Source organism: Peromyscus maniculatus, chromosome 1, assembly GCF_049852395.1.
Source record: "Peromyscus maniculatus bairdii isolate BWxNUB_F1_BW_parent chromosome 1, HU_Pman_BW_mat_3.1, whole genome shotgun sequence".
Taxonomy (NCBI): Eukaryota; Metazoa; Chordata; class Mammalia; order Rodentia; family Cricetidae; genus Peromyscus; species Peromyscus maniculatus.
This window is the reverse complement of record NC_134852.1, coordinates 86890097-86905322: the sequence shown is the minus strand read 5'-3', so window position 1 is coordinate 86905322 and position 15226 is coordinate 86890097. Positions and strand designations below refer to the sequence as shown.

At 41.1% G+C, this 15226-nt stretch overlaps 1 protein-coding gene across 12 annotated transcripts in view; it reads right to left on the bottom strand.

Annotated features, from left to right (window-relative positions):
* The window catches only part of Akap13 (A-kinase anchoring protein 13), a 302662-nt gene that overhangs the window by 175877 nt on the left and 111559 nt on the right, over window positions 1-15226 (bottom strand). For all 12 annotated transcript variants that reach the window (XM_076545251.1, XM_015996510.3, XM_042278208.2 and 9 more), the window contains exon 4: window positions 5865-6161. In XM_076545251.1, coding sequence (XP_076401366.1) covers window positions 5865-6161 — 297 coding nt within the window. The remainder of the gene's footprint in view (window positions 1-5864; window positions 6162-15226) is intronic.

The following is a 15226-nucleotide window of genomic DNA, read 5'->3' as shown; positions in this document are numbered from 1 at the left end:
CTGAAAGGCTCTAGAACCTTAAAAATAGCATTCAAAAATGTAGGCCCGTTCTAGGTTCAAACCGTAACAACCATACTTAAATGTGAAGGTCTATCATGGAGTGGCTAAACCAGAGAAGGGGAGCAGAGAGGTCTGCAAGCTCCAACTGCTATCTGCTTTCATGCTGGACACACTTTCACACAGCTCCCCAGAGCTGCAGGAAAGCTGATTTACCCAGAAGGCTTTCACTCAACCACAAGGGGTCTGTTGGAAGACTTTAATCTTTTTCAAGTTACACTTCCTGAATAAACGGCTATTAGATTCTCTGGATGGTCCTAGCCCATCAATCTACCCAACAAGCTCTCTTTACAGCACTATTTGAACCTGCAGCTATGAAATTTCAAAGTCTCTGCCCTGTCCACTTCACTTCTGAGTACTGGCCTATAAATAAACCTGTAGACCCACAAGAAGCAGGGATCTTTACATTCACAAGGAATGGATGCATCCTTAACAGGCTGGGGGCAGGAAATGGGCTTTTTAGGGAAAAAATGAGAATGACTGTGACAATAACAAGGTCTTGGAGGCAGCAAAACCTTTTAGAGCTTAAACCTTCCTGCTGATAGGAACTGTCTATCTTAGAAGTCCATTAATCCTTTGCCAAGACAGGAAAATCCAAAGCAGTCTTCCTATATTTTATTCTTTTCTTCTTTAGCAGAGAAGGTAACTGGAAAAACACACAAATACTAGTATAACAAGGATAAACTTGATATGGAGAGCTATCAAACACCCGGAAAGGGCTGTAGGAACCATATCACCATATGATTAAGGTTGAGTATCTACTAACCAAAGTCAGCCAGTGAGAACGCACTGCCTATTCTTAGGGCGTTCTTCTTAAACCTGTCAACATTCTCTACCAAAATTGTGGGGATGACTGCCACCCTCAAAGATACTTACATCTAACTTTCACTTCCCTGTACAATACCAAGAGGGCATAGGATGGAAATATCCGCTAGGATGTGTTTCTCCTTGCTTACTGTACAGAAAATATTCAATGGGCTCACTGTATGCTACCTGAGAGTTATACTGATTGCTACAATACAACACTCAACTTATCTTCTTTCTAAGCACATAGACACTGAAGAGATTTGGCAACTAAACAAGGCTTGGAAAATTCAGGAAAAAAAGAAATAGGGTGTCTGTGCTACACAGCTCACCTTCCACCCAGATGAACTTTCATTATTTTCAACTAAGGCAGCCTGTGGCAAAAAGCACAGTGTGGAGATTTCCTTATATAAACTTGAGAATGGAGGACATTTGGAAGAAACAAAATAGACAAGTGCCGCAGAGATGGCTCAGTGGTTAAGAGCATTTGCTGCTTTTGCAGAGGACCCAGATTCAGTTCCCAGCATCCACAGAGCAGCATCGTAACTCTAGTTCCAGAGGATCTGAGTTCCTCTTCTGGCCTTGGTGGGCATCAGGCACATACATGGTACAAATATACACATTCATACTCATAAATAAAACATAGCTAGGTTATGCATGCCTTCAATACTAGCACTCAGGAGGCAGAAGCATGGGGCTCTCTATGAATTCTCAACTAGTCTGGTCTACATAGCAAGTTCCAAGATAGCTAGGACTACATAGTGAGGTCCTGTCTCGAATGAATGAAAAAGTAAATAAATACTAAAAATCTTTTAAAGAATAATAACTAAATTTCTTCTTGCTCAAACTTAAAGTTAAGACTAACTTCAGCAAAACGTAAGAGCAAAGGAAAGCAATCCCATTTTTCTTTGAAGACCCTTCCTCTTAGGACTGGCCTGCTCTATCCTTTCATGAGACTTGTTTTTGACCTGTCAAGGTATGTTTTGTGCCTTGAAAAGATAGTAAGATAGTGGTCATGGTATATTCAAACAACCAGCCTGCAAACCAGTACACACTACCAGGCTACACTCTTGTCCATTTTATTGATGAAAAATTTAAGTAACAATTTAATGTTTTCCGCAAAGTGCCATAGTGAAGCCAGGATATAACAAGTAAACTCCAATTCCCTTGTTCTTTCCATTTAAAAAACGCCAAGCTAAGCAGGGCTTCTTAACTTCATGTTCATGCCTGAGGTTCAGGAGGGCTGTGAAATCTGTTATATGTAAACGTTTATGAGTAGGCAGCTATATGCATTTTCCTGAGGAGAAATACAAACTACGTTCAAAGGAGTCACTGACCTGGAGGTGAGAGGTGGAGTAAAGAGCGATGCATCTCAACAATTAGTGGGAGGACTGCCCGTAAATCTTGCATTCCTCCTTTGTAAAGTACTAGAAGTATTACTCTGGAACAAAATTCAACAGCAAGTGGCCCTATTATATAACAAGTCGTCCTGACATCTACCTGTTTTCATCCCAGGTACCAAGTTTGTTTCATACCTCTTTCCTTTAAAATGCATTGCAATTAACTAATAAAATGGCTGGTGTAAACAGATTATTCCATTGCATTCATTTTTTTTAACAGCAAACATAGGCTCTTAACATATCCATCTATCATGATCACAGCCAATATTCCTAGATTCTAACCCACAACTGAGCAAACTATCTATACTACCGAATGTGACTGAGAGCACTCGAAATCAGATTCATGATTCAAGGCATTAATTTACATACTTTTAAAATTAAATCTCTGTATTATGAATTTTACTCAGTGAAATGGCGCAGTAAAGGCATTTGCCACCAAGCCTGACAATCTGAGTTTTATTCCATAAACTCACGTGATAAAAAGAATTGACTCCTGCAGGTTGTCCTGACTACATGGGTGGTGTTGTATGTATATACATGTGTTCACACATATACACATACACACACAAATATAAGAATAAATACATTAAATATTTTACCTTGCAAAGTATGTATTTAACTTGTTCAATTACTTTTGAATTTTAGTTACTATTTAAAATGTATATATACAATAGAATTCATTTGGGGGAGATATACAGTATGTATTAGGGTCTTGTAAACTATCACAAAAACAGGCTGCAAAATAACTCCCATATCCACAAAGAATTCTCTCATGATAAGACTTTGAAGTTAGACCTTTTCCCTACTCCCAGGCCATGGTAACTACTGATTTTTTAGAATTTATTTTTATTTTTTTAGTAACACTTTTTCAGAATATATAAGCAGAACCATATATTATATAATCTTTGGGAACTGACTTTGATTTAAGCACAAAGAATTCAAAATACATCCAAGCTGCTGCACATATCAATACTTTGTTCCTTTTGAATTGCTGAGTGATATTCAATTGTATTGCTGTATAAAAATTGGTTAGTGTGCTCACTCACAGAGGGATGTGAGCTGTTTCCGTTTCTGGTGATACATGATCAGTGCTACTGCAGGCACATTTGTATACAGACATTTTGGTAAAGATACACTTTCATTTTTTCTAGGGTAAATACCCAAAAGTGGAATACTAGGTGACAGAAGAAACTACCAAACTTCTTCCAAGTTGGCTTTTCCAAAAGCAGTATGGGAGATATTATTATTCTGAGTCCATGTTTGAACTTCATCCTTTTAGTTTTAGCTGTTTGTGTCAATCCATCCCTCTGGTTCTATAACACAACATGGGGTCTCATATATCTCAAACGGACTATGAACGACCTTGAACTCCTGTTCCTCCTGTATCCACCTGCTATGGCCGGGAATTCCATGTGTGCTTCACCATACCCGCCGTACGAGGTGCTGGGGGTTGATCCCAGCTCTTCATCCGTGCTAGGCAAGCACTCTACCAACTGAGCCATATCTCCTTTGCCTCATGGCTGCAGTCTGTGAACTGGTTTATGGACCTACTATGAGGCAGGAAACATGGCAGAACAGTACAGTGGATCAAAGCTGCTTACCTCAACAGGAAGTAGAAAGGGGAAAAGCCAGTGACATGATACACTCTTCAAAGCACACCCTCGGTGAATGACTTCCTTCATCCAGGCCTACCTCCTAATAGTTTATTCAGTCAGTAACTCATCAATGGATTAATCTACTAATGAGGCTCTTGCCCCAGGACCCAATTATCTATCTTTCAACAACACTAACTGGGTCCCAAGCTTCAACAAAAGTGCCTTTGCCGAGACGTTATATCCAAACCATAATACTCACTGTAACAAGTATGCAATGACATCATTTTGTGGATCTGTACTTTCCTAAAAGTGTACAAATTAGTCTTTGCTAGTATCACTTTATACTTCAGAAAGTCTAGAAGTAGTAAAAGTACACAATGAATTAAAGCTTGCCAGTTTCCTCTGACTAAAGACAAGGAAGGAAGGGGCTGGAGAAATGACTCAGCAGTTAAGAGTACTTGCTGGATCTGACAGAGGACCAGAGTTCAATTTCCAGCATTCACGTTGAACAGCTCACAAGATCTACTACGTACTTACCTACCTACCTACCTACACACACACATACACACACACTGGGGTTGGGGATGTTTAAAAACAAAAAGACAAGGAAACATGGGCCCAGAGCTTCTGACCTTTGCTTCCCTAACAGTTCTGTTCAATCACAGAACATGGTCAAACTAAGTCCTGGGCCCTCTTTAAATAAGACAGGATAAAAGTGTAAAAATAACTGTTCACCCATCAATACAGAAATGGCAGGAGCTATTAGGAAGAATCAGGATCCATGAATAGGTATTCAGGCTGTAACTGTATTTGGACCTTAATATTTAAGCAGTACAGAAGTTCATTGGATACTATACTAATAAAGTGAAAACAATTTGTTCTTCTAAATTTGATTGTCCACACTTCTTTCCGGTTTCACCTGAACAATCCAGTCTTGGTGGTATTTGTCTCCACCATCAGTATGTCTCTAAAGCATGGGGCCTATCATTCTGCTGCTAGGTCACAACCCACCTTTAAACTTGATTTAATAGAATCAATGCCAGCAAATATTTCCTTACCACTAGATCACTGGAGAAAGAATCAACTTATCTGACTGGTATGAAGAACGGGAACTAAGCCTGGCTTCTGTCCTTAGAAACTAACTCATCTCAGCTGTAGAGAGAAAGACTCTTGCTCCGCTCACCCTACACAACACTATAATTGAAGTGGGGTGGACTCCAGACACCACGTAAGACCACATGCTCTTTTGGAGATAAGTACAAGTGTAAGCAAACCCTCTGTCAGAAGCCCGGCTGCCAGTCTTCCAACGCAGCTCTCATCAGTGATGAAGCAAACGTTCTGAGTGCTCTGTGGGAAATTTCTACATTTTTTTTTTCAGTTGGATTTCCACTAAGGATAGGAGCAGAATGTTATTTATGAACCCAGGGATATTTTACTAAAAAAAAAAAAAAAAAGAAGAAAAATACGTATTTGAAATGACATTTAGATAGCGTTTGCTATAAGAATAATTATATGAGGAAACCTTTGTCTAATTAGGAGAGTTTATGTAAGTATTTATTACAACAGAAGTGTTTTTTTTTTTTTTTAATGTGGCCCTTTCAGAAACTTTATACCTAAAGAGAGACATAAAATCAATACCCTAGTCAAAGAAGTGCGGATTTCTCAACGCTTATCTTGATCTCATGCTTCCCTGACACAACTGCCTTATAGCTGCTTTTCTACAACTCCACGCTATTTTTACAGAGCCCCAGATACAGTAGCAAAAACCCTGTGCTTATAATTTTGTGACTAAACAGCAGAAGGTTACTCTGCTCTTCTCCTCAGGAAGTGTAAATCCCCTGCAGATCCACAGAGATGTGCTCGTCTTCTTAGGTTATGTCACCGGGAGGAGGGAGTACTCCGGACAGAATTCTAAGTTACTCAGCCATGCAAACACTCCAACACAACGGTCGTTGAAATACAAAGGCAGAGCACCCCAGAGCAGTCTGTGAGTCATGGGAATTCTCACCGTGCAAGGTGTGATCTGCCCCTAACACATTCCACTCCGCGGGCAGTTTCAGGTGTCTGAATGCCAGGGCGACCCTCTCATCCAGAGAGTTGACATCTCCAGAAGGGGGTCCTGACCGGTCAAGGAAACGGGTGAAGTTCAGAGCCTGCTGATTGCCAGCACTGGTTGCCAGGAACTGAGCTGCATCATACGCCTCATCCTGGACGAAATGGAAGTCTTCCTCGGCTACTACAAACACAGGCAGGCCCTCTTTGGAAGCACAGAGCAGCACCTTCACTGTCTCACAGCAGTCATGACCTAAAGAAAGCACAGGTAGCAAAGAAAATTGAATCTACTGATTCAAGAGTCCCCTGGTGGGTCCTTTCAGCATTTTTCACGGCACTCAAGATTTCTCCTCCTGAAAGAAAACCTTCCTCTCTCGATTTCTTAAAATTCTATTTTTAGTTTTCTTATTGTTATTTGCAAATATGAATATCCCACTTTAATATGGATTCCTGCTTTCATCATTCTGGTAACACAGAACAGGCAGTATCAACGAGTGCTGTTACATTTGAACAAACTGCAGAATGCGAGCTTTGGGGTCCTGTAAGGTCCAGTATGCAGTAGGCAGCCTAAGGCTTACTGAGCTGAGTTAGGTCTGAAATAACCACAGGAAGAGCAGGGCTATGGGAGGAGCGGTACAGACAGCCCTGCACCTCCCCACCCCACCCCCATACAGTAAATCCAAGACTGTAGAACGAACGGTTAAAAGGAAAGCTTTCATGCAAGTCAAGGTCTAAAAGTTACATAAGATTGTTGCTCCCACATACTTTCTACCTGCCTCAACCACTAAGGCAACAAGCATGTCAATCAAATCACCTGGTGCAAATAAAGATGATGATGCAATGCTGTGGCTACAAGCCCAACTCTGAAAAGGCAAACACGAAGTGGACTGTGCTTCCCACTCTACAGATCAGCAGGCACCACGTGACCAGAGGCTAAATAACGACGACATGCCACTGCAAGATCCACCAGAGCCAAACTTCTAAGACATAGCAGCAGCACCAAGCTTCTGTGGGTTAGTGTTCTTACAGACAAGACTTTCTTCTCCACACTTTCCTACCCTTTCAGAAGTAAGTGTTTCCAACCTAGAGATTGTGGTTAACAAAGCATGTAGGGCTTTTTCTCAATTTTCTAACAATGATCTCAAATAGCTGTTATATTCTGCTCCTACCATCACCACTTTGAGGGAGAGAGGGAAAGAAAGAGAAAATAATTTTTCCCACATACCTAAAAAGAATAAGTTGTTTTTCCATTTACTTTTTCCAGAATCTTCCTTACATCCTTTGCCCTTATGACACAACACAGCTCTCACTGCTGTGTGAGTCTGTATTAATAAAATGTGCTTAGTAAACAAATATACTGGGTATTTGATGTGTCATTTTCTCTATGTAACCATTTTATGATTACCAAGTCTTCAAGAAATAAAGTAGTATGCCTAAGGCCCACAGACACTACAAAGCAGAATCTATTATTTACAGCCAAAGCTGATGCGAAAGGACATGGCCTGTTACATTTATTATGATTCAAGAGCTTTGTGTCCAATGCTGTACACAGAGAAGAGAGACGACCACCAGGTAAGCCACTGCCTGAAGGAGGTGAACACTCAGAATGACAGTCAGTAGACCTAAGAGTGATGTTATCAATAATGACAGATACAAATTCAACTCCACCTTCAAACTTTAAAACTTGTTGTGCCACAGAGAAGATACTGCAATAGCCTAAAATAGAAAAACTAATGCACTTAACCCAATTAAACAGACCTCATCCTTTCTTGCCAATCTCTTTCCCAAACTTTTGGGATAAAAACCTGAAAATTTGAATCAAAAAGGCAATGGCAATAGTACTACAAGTAAATATAATTTATTGGTCTATATATTTTCCTTCTGTGTGTACACACATATACACAAACCAAACTAAAATGATAAAATGATAGTATGGTATTCAAAGATGTGTAGTGTGCACGTATGCACAAAAATCTATCTGTGGCTGACAAAATGTCTGCTCACTTGTGCAGAACCAAAGGTGGACAGAAATAAGGCTAACCAAGGAGGGAGGGGACAAGGAGGAAGGGATGGAGGGATGAGAGGAGGAAGGTAAGATGGGGAAGGGATGGAGGGAAGGAAAGAGGAAGGTAAGATGGGGGAAGAGATGCCAGGAAGAGAGAAGGGAGGAATTGATTCGGCAACACAATTATGCTTATCTCTGCTGGACTGACAGAAGAATCTGTGAGTAGATAAGGAGTATATAAGTAAGCTATGGCCAGCTTTATTTGTGAAAAGCTAAAATGAGTTTGTGAAAGGTTTCAGATGTGGGCTCAAGGGGACACTGAGGCAGACTGTTATGTTAAGTTTACTACAAGAGTTATTAATGCTATAGACAGACAGATACCTAGACGAGAGCATGACGTGGGCTCTGAAGAGAGGAATCAGGTCCTCTTGGCAATGTCAAGGTCCATTCCTACAGTTCTCAAATGTTAGGCCAAGGCATGTTGTCACAGAAAGTTATCCACTTTCCTTTCCCACATAAATCCACATTCTGAAGAATTAATTATTAATCAGATTAAGTAAAATGTACCATAAATCTGAAAAATGTCTGGTATAATAATTACAGGCTTCCTTTAAAAACAAACAACTGTAGATTAAAGGTGGGAAGGGAAAGTTTCTTGGGTAAGTTCTTGTTAGAGTCAACTGGAAGAGTTACTACAGATTAAGAACAAAGGGCTGGGTTGCAGAACTGGATTAGAGGTTAGGAAGAGCACTGGTTGCTCTTGCAGAGGGCCCAGGTTCGGTTCCCAGCACCCACACAGTGACTCACAACTATCCATAATTCTAATTCCAGGGGATAAGACACCCTCTTCTGACTTCCTGCGGTATGAATGAGAGCAGCCTCCATTGGCTCATATATTTGAATGCTTGGTTCCCAACTGGTGGAACTGTTTAAAAGGTAGTAGTAAGTGTGGCCGTGTTAGAGAAGGCATGTCACTGATGGTGCGCTCTGAGGTTTCAAACGTCCATGCCATTTCCAATGCTCTCTCTCTCTCCCTGCTTGTAGATCACATGTGAGCTCTAAACAACTGCTTCAGCATCATGCCTGCCTGCCCGATGCCATGTTTTAAAAGCAGGCAACCTAACTTGGTAGCAGTGACACCACATGGTTATAGCTTTAGAGTCAAGGATACAGGAATCTACTTCCACCATTCCAGGAGAGCCTCCAAGAGCAGGCGTCTAGCAGAGGGCCCCTGTATAGAAGTCCTGAAAGACCACTGCACGAAGCTGTAAAAATGAAGGCTGGATTACAATGGAGACCTCAGGATGCCGGAGGTTATCGGCGCCATGGGATGTCTGCCAGAAAGAGTTGCATACAGGAAGTAGAACCAGCCCAAGAGAGAAAAGTATGCTGCAGTCGGCAGAGCTGGAAGGGTGGCCCCATCTGAGCCCTCTGACATCAGACAGTGAAATACAGGACTGGAGGGATTGCACCACTGGCCTTCAGTCTTACTTTGGTCCAGTTTTTCCTCACTATGCCACCATTCTCCCCTTTTGGAATATATAATATATAATATATATATATATATCACCTGTGCCACTCTATATTATTACGCATGCAATTTGATATTTGATTTTGATTTTACAGAGGTTTACAGTTAAGAGACTGTGTTGAGTCTCAGAAGAGACTTTCGACTTTGAAATGATGTTGAGACTGTGAAAGACTATGTGGACTTTTCGAGGTAGACTAAATGCATTTTGCATTATAGTATGGCTGCAAGCCTATAGGAGTCAGGGAGTGGAATGTAGTGATTTGAATGAGAATGGTCCCTATAAGCTCATATGATAAGTGGTCCTGGGCTGGTGGAACTGTTTGGGAAGGATTAGGAGGAGTAGCCTCATTGGAAGAGATGTATCACTGGGGTCAGGACTTGAGGTTTCAAAAGCCCATGCTATTCCCAGTTAGATCTCTCTGCCTCCTCCTTGTGGATCAAAATGTGAGCTCTCCGTTACAGCTTTAGTACCAGGCTTATTTATCTGCTTGCTACCATGCCCCCCTCCATGATAATCAAGGACTCAGCCTCTGAAACCATAAGTACCAAATAAACTCTTTCTTCTGTAAGTTGGTCTTGGTCATAGACATCTCCATGGGCACACAAGTAGTACACATATACACATGCAGGCAAAACAATCACATATATAAAACAAAATTAAAAAAAAAGAAAATACCTGCCTCACCTAGTGTGTAGTCAAAACACTTAAGATTGGCAGAGTTATACTGTCAGGCTCAAGACTCATTTTTAATCCCTATATATTTTCAAATAAAACATGAGGAATAGAGGAGTCAGCATGTTTTAAAACTAAAGGCTGTGCCATACAGATCTAGGAATAAAACTGGTATCAGTGCAGATGCAGTCATAAAGCTTACTAGTACAAACTTGCTCTGTTTGGGGAGAAGTGTTAGTCTTCTGCCTGCCTTTGTACATAGTAAGTGAAGAGACACACAGATCGGCTGCAGCACTGCGACAGCAGGATGGGAAATTTTATCTAATCTGATACAATAAACACAGAAGTTGTGGTGGGGGAGTCCAGTGGCAACATTTTTCAACTAGTTTCCATGGTGTTTTTGTTTCCACTCAATTTCCTGGTAACAAGAGAGGAACATAATCAGAAATTTTTTTTAAAGGAAAAGTACTGAAATTTTACTCAATTTCTGAAAGAAACTATTCTACAGGATTCAGAAAGAAAAACCAAACAAAATAAAAACCCCAGAAACTGTTAAGGGGAGAGAGTCCCAGCTTTAGCCTCCCATAAGGTCTACTGCATTAACAACAGCAACAGAAGATCAAGGATGAGGCATGAGGGACCTGTTACCTATCAAGTAAACTTTAAGACATACAGATGGACACACTAGATTGGAGTGCCAAGTTCTACTGCAGACAGGTGTAGTTATCCTAACACTCGGTCTTGAAGACTGTTTCTCTGATCATAAAATGATACCACCAACCTTACAAACTGTTGAAAACAGCAGAAGGCTGCACACAAAGCACATGGCAAACAGGCAGCAGACACTGGTAGTTATTATCAAAATGCTGCTGCTGTTTAAGTAACACACCGAAAAATAGACCCCTAAATCTTTACAAAGAGTTTCACTGGACAGCACAGGCCAACAAGCCTATACGACAAATTGACGCCTTTGACACTGCAGAACTAAGGGGGGAGGGGAGGAATAAAAGACTAAACAAAAACACAAGACACACCTAGGTAAGAAACAAGTTATCGAAGGTTAATGAATGGTTCTCTTCAACTCATTAAATTCTGGGCCCTGTGGGTCAGAAGCATGTGCGCCTGAGGTCAGGAGAGCTTCCCTGCAGGCTTCTTTCCCTGCCAGCTCTTTATCACTGTCTAAAGCATCTGTACCCATGGAAACACAAAAACTGCTACAGATAAACAAAAGTGCTAAAGTATGACCCAAAATATTACTTCATTTCCTGTTGAGCTAAAAATGGAACACATCCCATCCGGGCCATCTCTTCCGAGACTAAAACAATTGGGCCTTTGTTCTATCAGCAATCTAAAAAGGACCCTAAAAGCGCTTGCTGGACCAGCCCAGGCCAATCCCACACAGAAAGGGTAGGCTATAGCAGTCAGCAGTGGGAAATAAACTAGTTTTACTACTTAGTTTATCATCGAATGTGGTGTGAGTTTCTTCCTCATGAAGGGGCTGTGGAACAGCAAAGTGAAATGATCAGTCTGCAGACTATCCTCCCCGGCCCCCCCCCAAGAGAGGATTACATGCATCCTCACACTACTAGATCTTGGCCGGCTAATGGCAGATGCACAAATTTGGTGTATTTATAAAATGTCTCTATATGCAGAGGAATCTTTAAACAGAAAGGGGGAGGAGCAAACAAACCAAACAAAAAACACAACAGGAAACCAAGAACCCCATCATGTGTATTGTGAAAAAGGGCAGGTTACTGAATTCTAAAATTGTGACTTTCTGTATTCCAGCCAAAACCTTTAAGGTAGTGCTTCTCAACCTTTCTTATTATTATCACTACTCCCAGAAGCCTTTGTAGCTTTTCCTACTCAACCTCTACCTCATAAAATCTGAATTTCATTGTTATGCCATATATTTGTTATCAATAGGACAGTGAACATTATCACTAGGACAGTGAACAACAGATGTGGGTACTTTTTCCTTCCTTCAACTACTTCTTGGTTTGTTTTTCCAGTACAACAATTATATGTACTGCACTAACTGATTTTTAAAAAACAAACAGATGAACTCAAATCTGTCAAGATATAACCTTACAGTTGGACTACACAGACCATCATAAAGTGTTCAGTTAAAAATAATAACCAATAACTGTTAGTAGGGAGGTTGTAAGAGTTCTTTTGATTATGCAAATTAAGCACTCATAGCTTTTTTTTTTTTTAAATACTTCTTGATTTGATAATCAATCCCTGCTGCTAAAGGGTGTGTTGATTCATAAGGAATAAAAAAGTATACTGTGTTATAAGCACAGGACTACTTCAAGTTTTCATTAGCCAAAAGGGACTTGTAAACACAAATAGTTTTTTTTTTCTTTCCACAGTGAAACTAGCTTACATGGTCAATTATCCTTAGTAAGTATGAAACAAAAGAAAAATACTTAAGTGTTGAGTCTAATTTGACATCAATAAGGGTTTGTAATTTTATTGCCAAACAAAAGCCTTGTCATGGATTCTAAAAGAAAATTAATAGCGTATAACAAAGCCTTTTACAACAGTGTACAGAACACAATTAATCTCCATTCCATTTTTTGGAGGGTGGGGGGTTTCAAGACAGGGTTTCTCTGTGTAGTTTTGGCACCTTTCCTGGAACTCACACTGTAGCCCAGGCTGGCCTCAAACTCACAGAGATCCACCTGGCTCTGCCTCCTGAGTGCTGGGATTAAAGGCGAGCACCATCATTGCCCAGCTCCATTCCATTTTTAAATGATAAAATCATTTTTTTGCTTTGTCTAAACTGACTACTCAAACAGTGAACCTCCCAAATAGTATTGTATATCCTAAGAATACCTTTGAGACAGATATTTCAGTAAAATGGGAATTATATTCTTCAGCCAGCCATCTTAAAAGTGGCTTTCAATGTTCGTTTTGTCTATCATTATTGGACAAGAGGGGGCAAGTACAACGGGATGCACATGGCGGTCAAATGACGGTGTCTGGAACCCAAGTCTCTCCTTCCGCTCTGGACTCCAGAGATCAAATGCAGATTTTCAGAATAGCATAGCAAGCAGACACTAGAAACACAGGACGGTGGTAACTGGATTACATGATGTGAACATGTTTTTTTTCTACAAGATAATTTAGAAATGTCTCATTTTCCCAACCTATCTGCAGAAAATATTTGATAAAAGGTTACAGACTAACATCAAAATGTAGCTGCTTTCTGAAGGTCAATCAATCATCTGGTTCTAGTAAGAACTAAAATGTAACAAAACACAGACAATGAATCATACAGAGAAAAGCCAAAGCCAGCTCTCTGAATAAATCATGACATTAAGAGGAAGAACAAGGCACAAAGCTTGTTCTTCTTAGAGATGAGATGACTGGAAATGGCAGAGCTAGTCCTCAAATAAGCAGAAAGGGCACAGAGAAATCCCTATCAGGAACACCTGCTGCCAAAAAAAAAAAAAAAAAAAAAAAAAAAGGCAGTGAATATTTATCCAGTAACAGCAACTCGCAAAGCACTGTACAGATTTTCCATCAAGAATCTTGATTAACCTGACACTGGCCCTCAGCAGACAGGAAATCGGAGGCTATCGTTACCACTGACTGACGCACTGAAACCATCAAAGTCACCTCTGGAGAGACAACAGAGACTACGGTGACAGGCTAAGAATTCAACTCAACAAGCCAGAAACTCCTTTGCATTGCCCCAGAGTAAGAAGGAACGGGGAAGGGAGGATAACAGGTACACCTTTCTAGAATGTTTGCTTCTGAGCACCAGAGGCAGCAACACCCAGCAGGCAGCAGGGAGTACTAGGAAAGCCGACCCAGCACACACCAATGAAAACAAAATCCTTGCCTCATGGAGCTAACACTTTAGAAACTAAAATAAGAGGGAAAAGGGGAAATGGGCAAAAACATAAGAGTGTACAAGTGCACACGAGACGCTGAGTGAATAGATAAATGTACAGCGAGGCAGGGGACTAGGGCACGGTCCAAAGGCACTGTAGTTTTCCTTCTTTCTTTCTTTTTAGTAAAAGCATACTGAGGAAGTGCCTAAGGGAAGGGAAAACACAGTCTAAGCTGACCACAAGAGCAGATGAAGCCAGTGTGATCCTAGGTTAAAAAGTTAATCCCATGATGCAAACAAGGTATTTAAAGTTGTTTGGGTCCTGTACCCACTTCACGGCCTTGAATGTCAATCTCTACCCTCCGCTACAGTATGCTGAACTAATCCAAATGATAGTAACTGAAAGGTAAGTAAACCAAAAATCTCAAACAAGATGACCAAAACAGAAGGATCCAGTTGGGAGCCTCCACCAGCTTCTCATCCACCACCCAGAGTATTCTCTAGTTTACAATAAAGCCTCACATGCTAAAGTGATGCCATAATCTTCACCGGCCTCCCCCGGCCGGGTACACCAAGGCCTTTCAGAATCCTGCTGTAATTAGGCACTTCCTATCAGAAATCTTAATGAATTTAGGTGGGTGGGGGAATAATGGGGCTATTGAGGAGAAGAGTGAGTCAGTAAGCATGATAGAAGATTTAGGTAAGGAAAAGGTTGATAAATAGAAAGGGGAAGAGAAATCAAGTGTTCTGGGTTACAAAGGAATGAGTGGGTCAGGAATGAGAAAACTAGTAGCTGGGTGCAAGGCTGATCTGGTTAGATTAGATCACTAGGGCAACAGTATTCGGAATCAGTAAACACAAGTGACTCCCACAGAGGGTGTGGCTGGGGTGTTCCTGGAAAACACAGACGCACAGAGACACAGACACTGGCGCGCACACACACACACACACACACACACACACACACACACACACAGAGGAGGGGGAGGGACAGAAGAAGGAGGGGGAGAGAGAGAGAGAGAGAGAGAGAGAGAGAGAGAGAGAGAGAGAGAGAGAGAGAGAGAGATAGATTAAGAAGAAATGAATCCGCAACACTCATCTCAGAGCACCTTTCTCCCTTCACCGACACATGTGAGTTGAGTTAAGCAGTGGCAGTACTGACCGGCACCAGCTCATGAACAGACCTTAAGTCTCAGGATCAGCTCTTCTGACCTGATATACATCACAGAAAACAAGACGGCTGGAGGTCTGAGTTACAAAAGAGG